Source organism: Glossina fuscipes, unplaced genomic scaffold (genome assembly GCF_014805625.2).
Source record: "Glossina fuscipes isolate IAEA_lab_2018 unplaced genomic scaffold, Yale_Gfus_2 0, whole genome shotgun sequence".
NCBI classification, from domain to species: domain Eukaryota; kingdom Metazoa; phylum Arthropoda; class Insecta; order Diptera; family Glossinidae; genus Glossina; species Glossina fuscipes.
In genome coordinates this window covers 9,120,647-9,137,648 of record NW_023998414.1, presented here as the reverse complement: position 1 = coordinate 9,137,648, position 17,002 = coordinate 9,120,647, and the positions used below count along the sequence as shown (strand labels likewise).

At 32.7% G+C, this 17,002-nt stretch overlaps 2 protein-coding genes across 5 annotated transcripts in view; both read right to left on the bottom strand.

Moving 5' to 3' along the window:
- LOC119636086 (dipeptidyl aminopeptidase-like protein 6) overlaps window positions 1–17,002 on the bottom strand; it is a 249,463-nt gene that overhangs the window by 111,111 nt on the left and 121,350 nt on the right. The gene's annotated exons all lie outside the window — the stretch shown is intronic.
- Window positions 11,819–14,012, bottom strand: LOC119636105 (trypsin-1-like). Its single transcript, XM_038031254.1, has 2 exons — window positions 13,665–14,012; window positions 11,819–13,589 (listed from the first exon to the last, which is right to left on the bottom strand). The coding sequence occupies exons 1-2, from the start codon at window positions 13,854–13,856 to the stop codon at window positions 13,239–13,241; spliced, it is 543 nt and encodes a 180-aa protein (XP_037887182.1). The 5' UTR covers window positions 13,857–14,012; the 3' UTR covers window positions 11,819–13,238.

Genomic DNA, 17,002 nt, shown 5'->3' with positions numbered 1-17,002 from the left:
GAAAAAGAGACAACTTTGTGTAATCAAACGGAAATATGACATAATTCATTAATATTTTATTTTCCATAGAGATTAGCAATTATTTCCAAATATCAATTATTTTATATCTGATTTCATATACTTAACATTTCCATTAATATCGCGAAGGCAGTAAAAAAACGACAGTAATCCTATAGACTGCGCCACTTCGCAGAATACGTAATGACTTTTCAAAATAAGGCGTTAGAGGGGAAAAAGGGGTTGCAAAAGTAGTTCAATACGGATCGGCCGAGACATGTCGGTGTACCGGATAGGCAAATTTAAATCGATTTAAATAGTGGTTCCAAATCGGTCGTGTATAATCAAAGGTGGCTCTAGCTCAAGCCCATCCTTCATTCGCACAAACTTCATACACCGTTGTACTACAAGCGGCTTTCAGCTTAAAAAACAGGACGGTATTGTATTTCTTCACGTTGAAGTCACTTTAGCATTGAAACTGATGTGAAAACCAGAAAAGCTCTATGAATCTATTCGTCCCGAATCTCAACTTAATCTAAAATATAAATGCATTTTATGCAACGGTCTCTTCCAACTTGTTTGGACCTATGGCATATAATTATGGCGAATATCTATTAATTCTAATATTGAAACGCTTCAAAAATATCAAACGGATTCCCTTCACTTCATTGTTAATGCCCCCGCCGTTTCTTTAACGGCAAAACTATTTATGCCGATCTTGATTTTGAATAATACCGTAAATAAATCCCTTGGCTATATCTGTGCCAGATGAATGCAGTGAATTACGTAGATCAAAAAGGCATCATACACTGGATTTGCACTTTATTCCTTCCATTATTTATGCAGTCTCTTTCCGTATATTTCAACATCACATCATCATCCCCATAGAGGGACAATAACCTCTATTATTATGCTCACTTTGCCTTAATATTTATTTACTATCTTTTTCGATAAGTTGTAAACCAAATATGCAATAAAAAGAAAAAAAAAAAACACACACACACACACACAAGAAATTTTGTGGTTCAAAATGTTAAGTAATCAAATCAAGAAACGTTAAAATTTGTAAAAGGAAGCACAAGAAACTATAAATAAATGCAAATTTATTTTAATCTAGAATCGATTGGGTTTTCTTTCATATAATACTTGCCACATATATGAAACGCATTGGTATTTAGAATTTATGGTATTTGAAATTAGCAGAGTGTAAAGTTTAGAGCAAAAAATTAAAATAAAAAATTTTGCTTACAAATTGAAAGCGTTCTTTAAAACTAGCCATAGAAAGCAAGGCAACCCGTTTGGAAATTGGCTAAGAGCAATGCAAACGGCAATCTTAACGCTGCCGAACATAGGGCGGTTTTCAAGAGAACGCTACATAAATAGCAATGCCTTACCATCCATTCACAAACAAAACTTTCAATTACACGGCTTTTAAGGTCGGATGGAAAGAAAACCATAGAAAGAAAGACAAAAAGAAACTAAGAAGACAGAGAGAGAGAGAGACAAAAAAAAACCAGATAGATAGGTAGATAGATAGATAGATAGATAGACAGATAGAGAGAGAGAGAGAGAGAGAGAGAGAGAGAGAGAGAGAAAGAAAGAGATAAAGATAATCGTAAGATAAAAAGACAGGATTTTTATGAACATTCGATGAACACTTAGTTAAAAACCTAAAGCAAGATGACTGCGATCTAGCACTGAAAGAATCGGCTGCACTATAATGTTCGATAAACAGTTTAATTGAAATATACAACCACTTCTAGTCGCTCAATTAACAACTTCACAGGCTTGCTTTGGTTAACAGTTTACTAGAAAGCAACGAATTCCGATTTACGAGCTGCTAATAATCTGATCAGACACGAGTGCAAATGATTACTGGACTAAGTGAATTGCGTGGTTGTCCCCCTCGTCAGTGCAAGTATTAACTAATTAAGTAGTTAATTATTAATGAAGTTTTTAGCAATAATTATTTGTTGCATTGTTAAAAAGGGACGTGCTCGTTAAAAATCCAAAAAATTGATAAAACAATTCAGAAGTTATCGTATATATGAAAAAAAAAAGAAGGCGATTAAAAGACTATGATGAGAATATGACGAAAACTTTATGGAGAACGTGATTACGTGTAGTGAAGATAAAAAGTTTGCACAGATTACTTTAAACGTGATTGTAAACCTAAAAGCATATTATATGGGAAAAAAAGTTCGAACAAACATACATACATAAGATATTAACTAATATTTGAGATGCAAATTTGGTTGGAAAAGCTGGTGAGAATAGACAAAGAACTATTTTATTAGAATAATGCAGCGGCTCGCAAAAGCTGCTCGCCAGTGATTAAATAAAAAAGGCGTCCATCTTGCTTCTAAAAAATTCTAAAATTATTTCATTTATAAGCCGGATATTGACTTATTTAATATATACGATGCTGAATGGAAAGGGAATATAGTCAGATGGGCCACAGCTCATCAGAATCATCTGCTCCTGATTTGTTGACTTTTAGCAGAAAAAGGAAATCAGAGAACTGAGCAAAACTAAGAGTAACAAATAAAGGTAGCAAGAGAGAGCAATATATGGTTAACATCAAGACGAAGCAATTCTATGTGAAGATTAAGAGAATGATTGAGACAATTATGTAAAGTGCTATACATGAGGCATTCCTTTAATCTGCTTTATATATTTTATTTTTGTAATAAAGACTTGTTGGGCTGACTTGTTCTATAACAATTACTAACAATCAGACGGATATTTTGAGCCTGAAAGACGTCGCTGCAAAAGTGTCAATCTTTATATTCCACGTTGTGTTTTAACCAGAACGTCATACTCATCTGACATGATTCCATTTGAATTCTTCGATTTGCAAAGACATTCCAAGATATATATACATATACATATACATATATGTATGTGTGTAGTATACCATTTTTAGGTGGATTTCATTTTTTTTTTTTAATATTACCTGCAACGCAAATGCTCCTATGCATGCAATACGGTGGCAGAGGAAAAGTCGGGAAAAAGTGAGGAGAGAGAGAGAAAAATATATATATATATATATAGGGACTAATTGCGTAATCGGTAAATGTTATTTGTTCAGTGATCAAGCGCTCACTAAACCCGCGGTCACGTGTACTCTCTATAGCAGTAAGATTTGAATCTGCGAATCTGCTGACTTGATATTCGACGATTCTTATCCACTCAGTTATTTATGCAGATAACGGGATAATAAAACGACCATTGCTCAGTATCGAATTCTTAACGGTGTGTATTGGGATAACCAAAACGACCGGTGATCGGATTAATCTCGCCACTTATGACCTTTTTTTGGTTTAATTTTTTAAATTCAATGAAGACGTTTTGCAAGTCGTAGCTATTTACTATTACAAACATTGTTAGGATTTTCGAATGTTTTATAATTAAAAACTTTTCTCAGAATAGTGTTTTTTTTTTTTTTCATGTCAAAACACGAAAAGATAAAGAAAAACAATATAAAGGAATGTAATTTACATGAGAAGAGAAAAGAACGCAACTAACTTAAAATAATTGTTTTCAACGTATTATTAAAAGCATGATATACGATTTCGAAGGATACACATGCTGTTTTATTTATTTATTAGATGAATGGTTCGTTGATTGCTTCACGCAAAGACCTTATATATATATGCTGTTTTGTATTTTGTTCTCTTATTTTTTCCCTTTTATTTTAGAAATCCGCTATGGCGGTATTAATGTTTGCGATTAAAAAGGATATTCCTTGTAAGCAACGGATGTATAATAAAAATAATACCAGCAGGAAATACGCAATTATCTACTAAAGTTAGTTTTGAATGACCAAAAAAATTCTCATCTTTTCTAAAAGGAAAGCATTTAATAAAAAGATAGAAAAGATAAAAACTAGAGCCGCCCCAAGTTAACTTTGAAAAGAGCATAACCAAATATTTTGACTAGCTTTTCTTTTATTTATTTATTTATTTTTTTTTTATCTTTTTTTTTAAATGGGCTTACCAAGTAAACATTGAAACTAGTTTACTTGGTCATTTAAGGATATATATTTTGACTAAACGGAATCGAATCATTTTTACTTCACATTGTCTACAATTAGGTCGTCCTTAATGACATATACCTTGTGACTATGCTTGGGGTCGTATTTCTAATATAGTTTGCATACTTGTCCAATAGGGTTAGGCGTTCCACTGAAATGTCCGGAGAGAAATTCCTTAGTCACTTTTACTTCACAATCATAATTCGACTAAATTCAACATAGATTTCCTTATGATGACATTAAGTCACCGAAACTAGGACAAGAAAAAAAAAAAAAAATAAATAAATAACTCTACAATGAAACCACAAATTGTTTTGGCTTAAACTTAACTGTAAATTTAGATTATAGAAATTAAATCTTAGATGAATACACACAATGTCCTTTCCTTTGTTCAGCATCATTTTACTCTTATATACATTCGTCTACCAATATTTAATCCTAATAAACGCAATGACATCTTGCCACTTTAATCTTATTTTCAAGCAATTTTGATTTTTTTGTTGTTTTCGAAATAAAAAAAAATAACTCATAAAAAATAATGAATAAATGTACAAAGAAATCTATAAAAATATTTTATAACATATATTTAGGATTTATGATAATAACTGATAGATAGCCTACATTTGTTTTCATAAAAATTAATAATAATAATAATATATCATCATACTCTCTCGTTTGATCACAGAGATAGAGAGAGAGATAGAGAGAGAGAGAGCGATAGCATGCTTTATATAAGTGTCAATTATTTCGTATAAAATTCATAAACATACATATCGACTATTTGTACGCATTACTCGTAATAGATGTTGAGATGAAAAATTCATTTTCCAAATTTGTCCACATAATCAAATCAGTTCCCAAACACCAGGAAATGTTAATGATTTCAAATTAAAAGAAGCCAAAAAAAAAAGGCGGCAATTAAAACTCAACATTTAATCTTTATATGAAGTACTGCAAAATTCTCTTTCGAAATGATTTGTTATTTACGCACATTGCTTATTGTTGAATAAAAGCATTTATAGAAAATAATTCACTGAACGGTCAATTAACAACAACGTAGTAAGCAAAAATGTAATTCATATCCTTATAAGTAGAGAAGTATACAAGAAACGCGAGAGAATATTCTTGGTCGTATGTCTAGTGAGTGCTTAGCCAGTAAAGGCATTGCACTCATTCATTGGGCACACCTCCCTACCTCGCTATCTATTTCTTTTTCCTCACTTCTTTTTAACCATCATCGTGTTATAAGTGCGAAGGTCATCTTCTGACTGACTGGTCATATTAAAAAAAAAAAAAAAAAAAGAAAAAAAAAGTGCACATGTGTTTCGGTTTAGGATAAAAGACCTGCCATCTTTACAATGTTACACTTTGGCTCATGACTATTATTAATTCCTTTTAAGCCCTTTAGGCGAAAACATGACATTTTCCATCCGTCCATTTATCCGATATGATAGAGGGTATTATCACATTCCCTACATCGTTCCCCTTTTTGATAGGATATTGTAATTCGATTAGCTAAACTAACCTTTGTCGAATATTCGGATCATCAAAAACAAAGTTAGTGGCGTGGACGAATTGTGAACGGAAGTGGCTTTTACTTGCCCTTTGAATTTTAGTGATCACTTTTGAAGAACACTTGACCAGATCGCTTAGATCGCTTTTGTTGTTTTTTTGTTTTTTTTTTTTTTTTACATGAGCAATCACTTAGAGGAAGTCACCTACACGTGCAATACTGTGACGAACAGAAAGAATTGGGGAAAGGGAGAAAGAACAAATGAAGAATGGCGACGGTCCAGGGCACGCATGCCAAATGGGTAATGGTGCGAGCATCGCACACAATAGCTACGATCAAGCATAGTTAAGGTGCACTAAGTGTTGAGTGCGCGAATGCCGACCTGGCGTTCTTGACTTTCACCTTTTCGCGCGTGTAGCAGTCCTTTTCAGTTCGTTAACAAATTTTTGCTAATATTCATAAGGCTTACGTTAAATTTTTGTAATAAAACTGATGAGCTTTGTCTTGATTACTTAACATGCCCGGCCCCATCAATTACTTTAAATGCTTGTTATTTAAAATTCGTCTCGACCAACGACCAAACAACTTTTCCAACATACTTTTTTAAAGTGTAATATTATAAGTACAGACTCACGTAAAAATTTCAGTTTTTTTTTTTCACTTTAATGATAGTTTGTTTTACTGAGTCTATAAATAACGGTGTGTACAAAAAAGTTAAGTATGTTTATAACTCTATTGAAAAACATGTCAACGTTTTGTGTAAAGTATTGTTACGAAAGTTTTCTTATAACAATTTATTGCTGTTATTTTTACTATGAGATTTTCTTGGAAACATTTATTTTTCACTTTTCGTTTCCGATTATTTAGTAAATTTTTCATATACTTTTCAATTTATTAAATAAAATGCATTTCAATCTGAATATTCGCATAGACAATAACAGAGACAGTATTTTATTGTAATTGTTGCGTTATACATATGAATAGCACTCTAAGAAGAAATGAAAAGAAAAAATTGTGAAAATTCACATTTTCAGTTATTATGTCTGCTAAGAATTTCAATGTTTTTCGAAATTACTTATTATGAAATTTAGAATTTCACGGTAAAAAAATAACTGATAAATAAACGAAGAGTTCGCTGCAAAAGAATGAAGCGAGAGAAACATTTACTTTTTAGCGAGAAACGCTAACGGCATGGTATACCGTATTCGCTCTAATGAACACATCTGCACATCCGTATGTTTTACAATAAAACTCTACGAATTTTCATATCTTTCTTCTTCATACTCTACATGTTTATGTTTTCAATTTAAATTTCCTTTTTTAAAGCGATATCGTAAAGAAAAATATTTGTCATGTCACATTTCGATGACAAACGATGTTATATGAAAAAATTTCCTTTATGTTAAATGAAAAAATTTTCTTTATAGGAATTCAAATGAATTTTGTTTATTCTTACATCCAAAGTTTTTATTGACAACTGAGCCAATTTCAAGGATAAGATATTTAATACAAAAGGAGAAAAGGATCTCATTTAATGCACAGTATCGCGGTTTCCTAGAATATATGCTTGAGCGGAGAAATCATTAACGGGTGAGCGGACATAATTTCAAAGATTAAAATCTCTGCTGCGATATTCCGCAAACCACTTGCTGCTTCTCCTTTCGTCTGTAGATTATTCGTAATTATCATGACAGGTGACCCATGACTTTACGATGTGTTTTTGTTCTCTTTTCGAAATTAATGTAAGCAATATACGTCGCATATCCAAATCGGGAATGAATCAAAAATTTAAGAACGAGTTTGGAACGTCTACCATTCATTTAACATAAAATGCAATAAAAGCTACTTATTGGATATGCATGCATCGGGAAAATATCTGCGAATTGCGAACGATGGAAATTCGCTACGTATATATGCTATGTCTTCGTTACGATTCGATTTGAAATCTTTTCTCCCTTTCGTAACCTTCAGGTATATGTGCTTTAAAATAAGTCGAAGAAAAATGAAAAAAGTGATAGCAAAAACAATCGTCCCTCTTAAGAATTGCACCCTACTTTATTAAGATAAAGTTGGCACTCGTAAAAAAAAAAAAGTAGAACTGAAGTTGGCGCTATTTTTACAGAAAAAATCGGAAACTAAACTCGCAATTGCTACGGAACAATAAGTTGGTGGGAAGTAATTGTACTATAATGAAAAATGATTACAATTACTGTCCGATGGAACGAAAATTCAAGTTTAAATATTTCTTAAAGTGAACTTACGTTCGCACGTACATTACTTGCATTTCTAATGCAATGATCATTGAATTCAATCTATACATGTTTAAGTCGTTATGCGAAAGGTACTTGTAATAAGGAGTTGAGTTAATTTCCGATATGATGAAACACTTTTGTACAACATATTGCTAATAACGGAAATAGCTTAAGGCTTGCAAGCAACGTTTACTCGGTTGCAAACAATAAAACATCTACAGAAAAGTAATATCGAGCATGAAGTAAGACGGAATGAATTTGTGTCTTGTAAGAAAATGAAAAATATCAACTCATCATATACATACATATGCATTGTAGTGAATCAATCACAAGCCGACCCATTTCCGAACTTCACCACCTAAACTTCAAGCATTTAAGTGCGACGATAATTGCTTTCCATAAACCATGAATTTATTTTCGGAAGTCGATCTGATGAAGTTAGTAGTTCGTTAAGTTAAGAATCTTAATTCGAGTGGAGTTAGCACATCCAGGAACCGTATATGTGATAACAAATTTTTTCATTTTAATTTCCTTTATAGTTATAGTTATAGTTGGTGGACTTGGAAATTGATTGGTTCTATGACTGCTCAATACTCATGATCACAAGATTGTTTTAATATTGAAATGAGATAAGTGGGCGTGAAATATTATTCTAGTGGAAATATTTTATTCGATGATCTTGCATTTGAGGATTTTGGACTTTTTAGTTTGTTTGTTTGTTTGAAATGCGCATAAGAAAGCTTTTAAGCGATCCTATTGTTTTATACACCTACACAAACGATGCATTTCTACGTACGAGACCAAGTGCGCACACCCACCTTTTACGCTTCTATATGCATGAGATATAAATTCCATTTAATAAGCGAACTATGTCGCAAACGCTCGCCATGTATCTGCGTCTAAATACTTTCATTTACCTGATGACAGGATGAAAGTATACTTAGTACGATGGTTCATTTGCAACATTTATTTGAAAAATTTTTAAGCGACTACTCTTGATCAGTGCTCTGAGATTGACTAGTCCATTTGGCTAATGTGGTTTATAGAAGAAGAACGACGTTATTGTTATTGTTATTATAATCATTATTATTATTATTTTTTTTTTTTTTTTGCACATTTATTTGAATAGAAATGATTGGATCTTGAAAAATCATTGCAACCGATAAGTATGCTTTAAAGTACGACTTTCGGATTAACATTCGACGATAACCAAGATTCGCCTTGAGGTGGATAAAGTTGCCTCACGGGATCTTTATTATGCTGATTGCATAGGCACATATGTGTAGTTGCGATAATATATATCTACATGGCCATGTACAAGTCACGGGGGTGTTTTTTTCATTTATGTCTTCATTTTTCTTTTCTTGGTTTTGTCTTCTGAATTGCCTGACCTTCTCGCAGACATATTTTATACAACTAATGAGACCATTGAGGTCAAGAGTATTAACATGAAAGAGTAAAGTAAAAATAGTGAGAATATACACATGAAATTACTGTGAATTAAAAACCATTTGTTGGAAGAAAGAAAGTAAGTAATAAAATATAAAACAATTTTCCTTCTTTTTTTTTGTTTTTTTTTTTTTTTTTTTTTTTTGCCTATTAAAGAAAAAGATATTTAATTAAAGATAAATTTAAATTTTCGCTTTCATTTCTAATATACGAGCAAAACATGTATGAATATGTTGACATAAGAAAATACTAATGCAAAATATTTCATTTACGATTTTTCTCATAGGAGTAAGTCATTATCATTTGTTCCATACGAGTTCATGTTTTCATATTTGCTTGCCTTAGTTCCTCTCTTAATATTTTCTCAAAATTTACAACTTAATTACGTCCAACCATGTTCAAGTGTGCTTGTAAATTAGCAAAGTTTCTTATTACATCTGTCATAATGTTCCGATAACTTTGCAAGCGACCATTTGGAGTCATTATAAAAACGGTTGCGGTTGATCACTTAGGGACATTAATCCGCTTGTGAAAGCCTTTATTGTGCAGTTATTGATTGCAGTAGTTGAGCTGATGTTTGCGAGAATCCACTGAGCTTGGAAAAGAAATCGTAATACAACAACTGAAGAAAATTGTAGGCATGGGTGAGACGAATATTTATTTACACAAACCCGCAAAGAAATGGGTTGGAGTGTACATTAATAAAAATGGAAAAACAACTTCAATATAGCAGTAAATGTAGCACTAGTGTTGTCTTCCATCTACATATCCGTAAAATAATGAAGCATTTTTCTATATATATATATATATGTACTTGCACCAACAGTACCACACTATTCAGTTGGAGTATGCGATTCGATTATGCACAGATCTTAATAAATCTGTGGCAGATCTAGTTTCTTTAAATATTTTCACAATTGTGCCTAGGGTGCGCTCAAATGGACGATTATGTCGAACGTAATCTGTTCGCAATAGACGAAACATGCCTCCTTCAGAACAGCATCAAAATTTTCGTAGTAAGTTATTGCTATTTGAATGCGTTCAGCGGTCATTAAGCGATTCGTTTTGTAAAATTGCAAACATTACGCTGAACATATGGTGCCATGGATGGCTGTCCTGTTTTACATGTGCTACTGTAATAAGTTTCGTATGTGTTAGGTTTTCGATCTTATTGCAATTAGTGTTACATTTCCCAAATCGTTTCTAGGCTTTTCATGGACTTGGAGAATCAGGAAAATTGTAAGGAATACTTAGCATCTGGAACTTGAAGCATCAGGTATCTTTGTCACTGAAACGATTTAGAGCGATAGCGTATATCCTGACAGAACAGTGATTGATTCCCCCATAGAGAAGCAAGAGTAAGTGGACACCGGAAATTTATTACCAAATTTCAAATTTTATTCTGATGTGTTTGCTAATCGTCTAAAAAGGAGAAGAAATTTTTTCCGATAAGCCTAACTGGCAAACCTTGAAAGTCATTGATTGCCCTTTACAAGCATTTTATTTAAGCTTTAAAAGACACACACACACACACAATTTGGCTTTTGCTTACTTGTTTTGTACATTCAAAATAAATGAAATCGAAACAGTTGTCGTCTGTCACAATTGTTAAAGACGATGCCTAACGATCTGTTTGTTCTCTAATTGCAACCTAACTTGCATATATTAAAGCGTAGTCTTATTCTAAACCTGTGAGAGATTGGTCTCAATTATATTAAATCGCCAAAGTTCAACAAATCCAGATCAGTGTAAAATACAAATAGTGTTAAATTATTTTTGCGTCTTTACCCATCCGTCTATCATCTGTTTTTCGAAGGCGAAGCAAAATAGTGGCTCATGAAATCCTAGTGAAGAGTAATGCGCATTATTGGTTCGCCACAGTTGAAGCATACCGCAAATATTTATATATTTCAAGACTGGATAAAATACTTATTTTTCTTAAAGCCTCAGAATTCCAAGAAAAAATATTCATTGTTCAAAAGAGAAAAAAAACACTAAAATTTTAAAATAAATTCGTTTAATGCTTGAACAATCTGAACAATGCCCACAGCAGCAATTCATGTTCATTTACATTTTGTTCTATATGTTTGTCTTTTTTCTAGCAAAAAATATAGAAGGCGTTGTGCTGATAATTTGTTATACAAATATACGAGTGTTTGCTAGATTAAGAAAGAAAAAAAAAAAAAAAAAAAAAAAAAAATAGAGAAAAAACGAAACACCGATGCGCATATAAAGTAATTAAGAGAAAAGTAAACTGCAGTAGCAAACACCATCTGTAAGATTTTCTTTCTTCGTTATCGTGTATGCATGTGAAGCGTGTAAAGCATATAAAGTTAAATAAAAAAATTGTAATCTAACGTATGATGAGAGACGGTACATCACCTTGCATATACATAAAACATTTTTTTTTTTTTTTGCTTTGTTTTGTTTCTTCAAAATAAATATGCAACAATTTTTAAGGTTTTTTTTTATATTTTATTTTTTTTTTTTTTTTTTTTTTTTTTTTTTTAAACAATTGTTTTGTTATTAACATATTTTTATGCTAATTTTAGTTTTATTGTCAAGAGAAGAATTTGAATTGATGGAGGAGTTATGGAAGACGGAACCGCAAGCTATATATATATCAATATTTTGATATTTGCATTTGTTTACTGGACATTTTAATTGCTATTGTTAACATTTCATTCAGGTATTGTCATCAAAATACATCTTTTCCATGTAAAATTGTATGTACTATATTCACACTGTTAAAATAATTAGAAAAAATTTTGTTTATAATAATTTCTTTGTTTGCTAACATACGAGACCCTTAACCAACAACTTCAAATATCGTAAATTCATATCTACAAGACAAACCGTTTTGGAAATGAATTTATTTTCCTCATTGAATCTTTTCCACGCAAAGCAATGAATCATCTAATGTTGTTTTTCTTAACTTTACAAGGAGAAGAAGACGAAGAAGAAGAAGAAAAATATACAGAAAAGATATACGGACGGATGTACGTTTGTTCTGATCAAAAATTAACGAGAGTATTCATATAACTTGCCCGGCACGCTATATACCATATTGATTCTCCTTGCGTTTGTTTATGTGATTAGATTGTAACATTCGTTCCAAGTACTGGCATTTAGTTTACATTCGATGAAGGAATGAATAGGTGGTATTTTAAAAAAGTTTTTCTTTGTCATATCAGAGAACTGAAGCAGAACTGAATGCAACGAAACGAATGAATGAATTTATGCCTGATACTTGGGCGGTAGAGTTTTAATGAAAACCGATAGCCTTAGATGCGAGCGCTTCAAGACTTTAATCTTTGAATTTATTTTGTTGCGGAAATTAATGGTAACCATAATCATAATACTTGGGCGTCTAAACGCGTTTATCTTCATGCAATCGAATCATCACATTTAGAGAGACCATAGAAGAAGAAGAAGGAATTTAAGGCAGAGATTTGCACCGTTTTGCATATAGCCCATAGAGAAGATTGGAGGATGGAAGCTGTTGAATTTTTCCAATAACTGTCCGCGTAATATAGAGTAGTTGTGATAGCGCGGGCTATGGTATTTCTTCTGAGTTTTGATTTCAAGTTCACAAGCACGATGTAAATATAAATATTATAACTAAAGTAAAGGCGGTGTTGCAAACCCCAATTCCAAAGATGATGACCAAAGAGACTAGTAATATTTCTTAAACTGGAAATTGTTTCTGTAAAAGGTCGTTTTAAAAGATAACTGGTGTTATTACTTACGTTAAATATAACGGACTACAACTGGCTTAAGGAGTCAAGAAGAAACACAACCACCATGAAGGGAGACTCTACAATTTTTAAAGACAATATGCAATGAAACTCATCAAGTGAATACTGGAAGCATTAAAATCCAATACATGCTAACGCTTTCAATTTTATTCCCTCTACATTGCACCTTCATCGACTGATAGCTTACAGAGATATCATTTCCCAAAGAATATCGCAAAAAGGAAAAAGATGTTTTATTTTACAAAGACATTGTATGAAACGTAAACAATGACAATCGAAATAAATGATAGACGTACTTTAGGAGCGGAAGACGCATGATGAATCCAGTTATAGTGGACGCTAACAGCGGAATAGGTTGTCGGCTGAAGAGAATTGCATGATTTACCTTCTGATAAGATACCATGCAATTTGTTGTTACAAAAGAGGGGAGCACCGGAATCTCCGCGACACAAACCAATCTCAAAAGTCGCACCCATTACGCAAAGTAGATCGTCCGCAAAATTATAATCATAATTTTCTATGCATTCATTGTTGCTAGTAACGGTCAAATTGACAAAAATAGCTTCATCTGAAAACGGGCCGTCCTAAAAATAATCGAAATAACCGATACGTCATCCTTGCAGCAATACGCTTGCGCTATGCAACAATCTATCACTTACCCAATATATTTGACCCCATCCAACGGCTTGACAAACTGTACCAATAGCCGGCCGCTGCGTTGCCAATGAACTGATACTAATCTTTTTATTGGATGCTGGAAATGAAGTTTCCAAAATTAACAGAGCAATATCGTTACCGCGATGTCGATGAAATTGACTATGTGGTACAATTCTTAAGACTTTATACTCCATGCAAGTAATAGTTTTTTTTAAACGACCCGAGCATCCAGCTATAACAGATAATCGATGAGGTCGCGTCACTACTCCGTACTGACTGTGCACGTGTAATAGAAAAAAGTGTTGCTTTGAATATTTTTCATTCCTTTCCTTGAGAAATTCTTTAATGTTTCATCGAAAATGAACTTACTCTACGACGCAATGCGCTGCCGATAAAACAATGTTCCACGATACCACAGCTCCATTGCAGAAATGATTATCACCGAAAAATTTGGTCGGTTGCCGTGTACGTATTGAAACAGCCGACTTCGTTAGAAAATCACTCTTAGGCCTATAGCCGCCGGATATCATGAACACATAATCATCTCCCTCCTTACTATTATCGTCTACATAATTACTTAAATTGTTAGCAAACGACAACAACAAGAACTGGTTCTTGATATGGGAAAGAAGTAAAATAATCTGCATTTTCTTCACTAACAACATTTAAAATATCAGAAAACGGGTAAGTTTGAAAAAAAAAAAAAAAACGATGACTCTTTATGATATATTGCAAATTGTTAATTTTTCAAATAGCAGTCAAACCGGTACTGAAGTGAAGCAAGTTTTGACATATTCTTCTTCTTCTAAAATTCATCAAATCAACAAACAATGATTTACTGTGAAAAGGTTTAATCAGAACACAAACCTCCTTACGTGACCCTTAATAAAGTTATCGCTTAGTTTGGGAGAGAATCTATATACACATATATACATATATTGCGCTCCCTACGTAACTATGATTCTTTTATGTAAAGTACGTTTTTTCGAGTTTTTTAATTGGGGCACATGTACGGAACAATCAAAAGGAATTGATTATATCGACCGATTCAGAATCATTTTCTAAATTGATCTAAGCTCGTCTGTCAATCTGTCCGCTTGTCCATTCATCCTTGGGTTCAATCTACAGGTCAAATTTTTGAAAGGTTTTAGTATACTTATGTGCTTTGGCCCAAGCACTAACGCTGTTGAGAATGGTTCGGATCGCATTCCTTTTTTGATTCCTTCTGGTAAAACAACATATTTTGAAATGTCGTTATATGAATAATTAATTGCATTAAGCGAAATGGTGGGGGCGTGCTTTTACGTATTTCATTTTATTTTATTTTTACAAAACCTTTATTACTTTATATATTTGGGATTCTTTTCCCCTTTTGGAATGATGTTAACTGGATACAGTGCAGAGAGAGTAATACAATAGCGAAGCACATGTGTTAGCGTGAAGATAGCAAGTGTACATGCGTGTATGCGTATAAGTTTCAAATGAAGAGGTAAGTATTTTAGAAGAACATGTGAAGTAGTTGATCCACAATGTGATTGAGTCCATTTTCAAAGTCAGATGAGAAGCTTAACAAAAGAGAGAAATTTTTCGGTATAAAGCGCTAAATTGAAGGAGCACAATATATATCAAGATCACTGCGATCGTGAAGACATTACAGAGCGAGAGAGAGAGAGAGAGTGAGTGGGGAGAGAGAGAGAGAGAGAGAGAGAGAGAGAGAGAGAGAGTGAGTGAGTGGGGAGAGAGAGAGAGAGAGATCGAGGGGTAGAGAGAGAGAGAAATTTGGAAACTTTCTTCTACGCCACAATCTTTCGCTCTTATTATTTTTTCGAATTTATGATATGTTTTCACTTGTTCACAAAAAAGCGAAAAGAATTGAAAGTTGATTATGTTATTTTTATATCTAAAATATACTATGCTTCGTTAATATTTATTAGCAATGTCAACAATTGCTCTTTAAAAAAATGTCTGCACACAGTTCAATTTCCAACAACTATTGTTATCGAAAGCAAATAAAAATGTTAACAGGTTAAAAAGTGGTTCAGTGAAATTTCTACTATCAGTTAATTATATTAATTTGATCAATATTAAATCTATCTATCTCTATCTCTGTCTCGCTCTCTCTATTAAGAAATATTGCCTTAAATAGCTTGGGAAGTAGTACGTTACCAATAATTTTATTGAGCTTGCAGACAACACTGCCGTGCAGAGCACGTGAGCACAGTTTAGGAAATCGCAATTCTTTCGCTCAAGCAAACACTTTGCGTATTCCTTTTTTAATAATCAAGATACACAATATTCACAATCCACGGCAAACCAGCCACAAAAGCATAATATTTCTTAATAAACAAAAAAAAAACTGATAAACAGATAAATAAATTGATTTGTTTTGTTTGATTTTAAAGCGACAACTCATATAAATACGTAGACATATATATGGACGCATTTTTGTTTTGCTCATATCTACTCTTTGTTAACTGCTTACCGTTTAGTTAGAGCTGTTGGCATATTATTTATGTATTCCCTGATACATATAAGATGTATGTATGATGAATTTGTGCTATGCATGTGTGTGTGTGTGTGTGTGTGTTGAAAAGCCCTCGGAAACAGCCAGAGGATGTGATTTATGACATGTTCTGACACCTTAGTTGTTATCATAATTAAATTATACTAATTAAAAATTCAATTAGCAAAACATTTATTAAAGCCTACTTGAATATGTAGTCTTCAAGCGTTTTACGCTTTTTACATATTCAATTTTCAAATAAATACATTATTAATAGGGTACTAGGCGATGCATATAGCATATAAAGAATGATAAAATCGGATGTACTTTGTTAACACAGAGTTTACTAAACGTTTTAGATGATATGCTTAGATGTACGGATGTATTATGAAAACCGGAACAGCATGTGATGGACATCAGTTACCGAAGACGAAGTGTATCGTTTAAAGGAGCATCGTTAAGAGGAAGAATAATTTATACACTATTGTTGAACACATTTCGTAAATCAGATATGAAAAAGACAACTATCCGTTAACATCCTGGCATAATCTGATTGAAAGGAGAAGTACGAAGCTTTAAAGCACACACTTATTCGAAATGTTACCACAAAGCAATTAATTTTGTTGGTATATAATTAAATTATGCTACTGAGATCATTTGACTCGGACAAAATCAATTAATAGATCCGTGATGGGTCGCAAGAGAAAAAGAAAAAACCTTCAAGTTTGGCTACCGTTAAAACTGAGCGAAAACTTTTATTAGATCGCATTTCAATTTGCGATTCTTTGCTAAGACCCCTTTTAAAGCTAATGATCGGAGCAAGGCACTTGTTCAGAG

Bases quoted from the DNA above. Each gene is read 5' to 3' on its own strand.
- LOC119636105 (XM_038031254.1), bottom strand. From the start codon at position 13,856: ATGGAGTATAAAGTCTTAAGAATTGTACCACATAGTCAATTTCATCGA. The intron at 13,590-13,664 runs GTAAGTGATAGA...GATTATTTTTAG, and splicing joins GATGGGGTCAAATATATTGG to GACGGCCCGTTTTCAGATGA.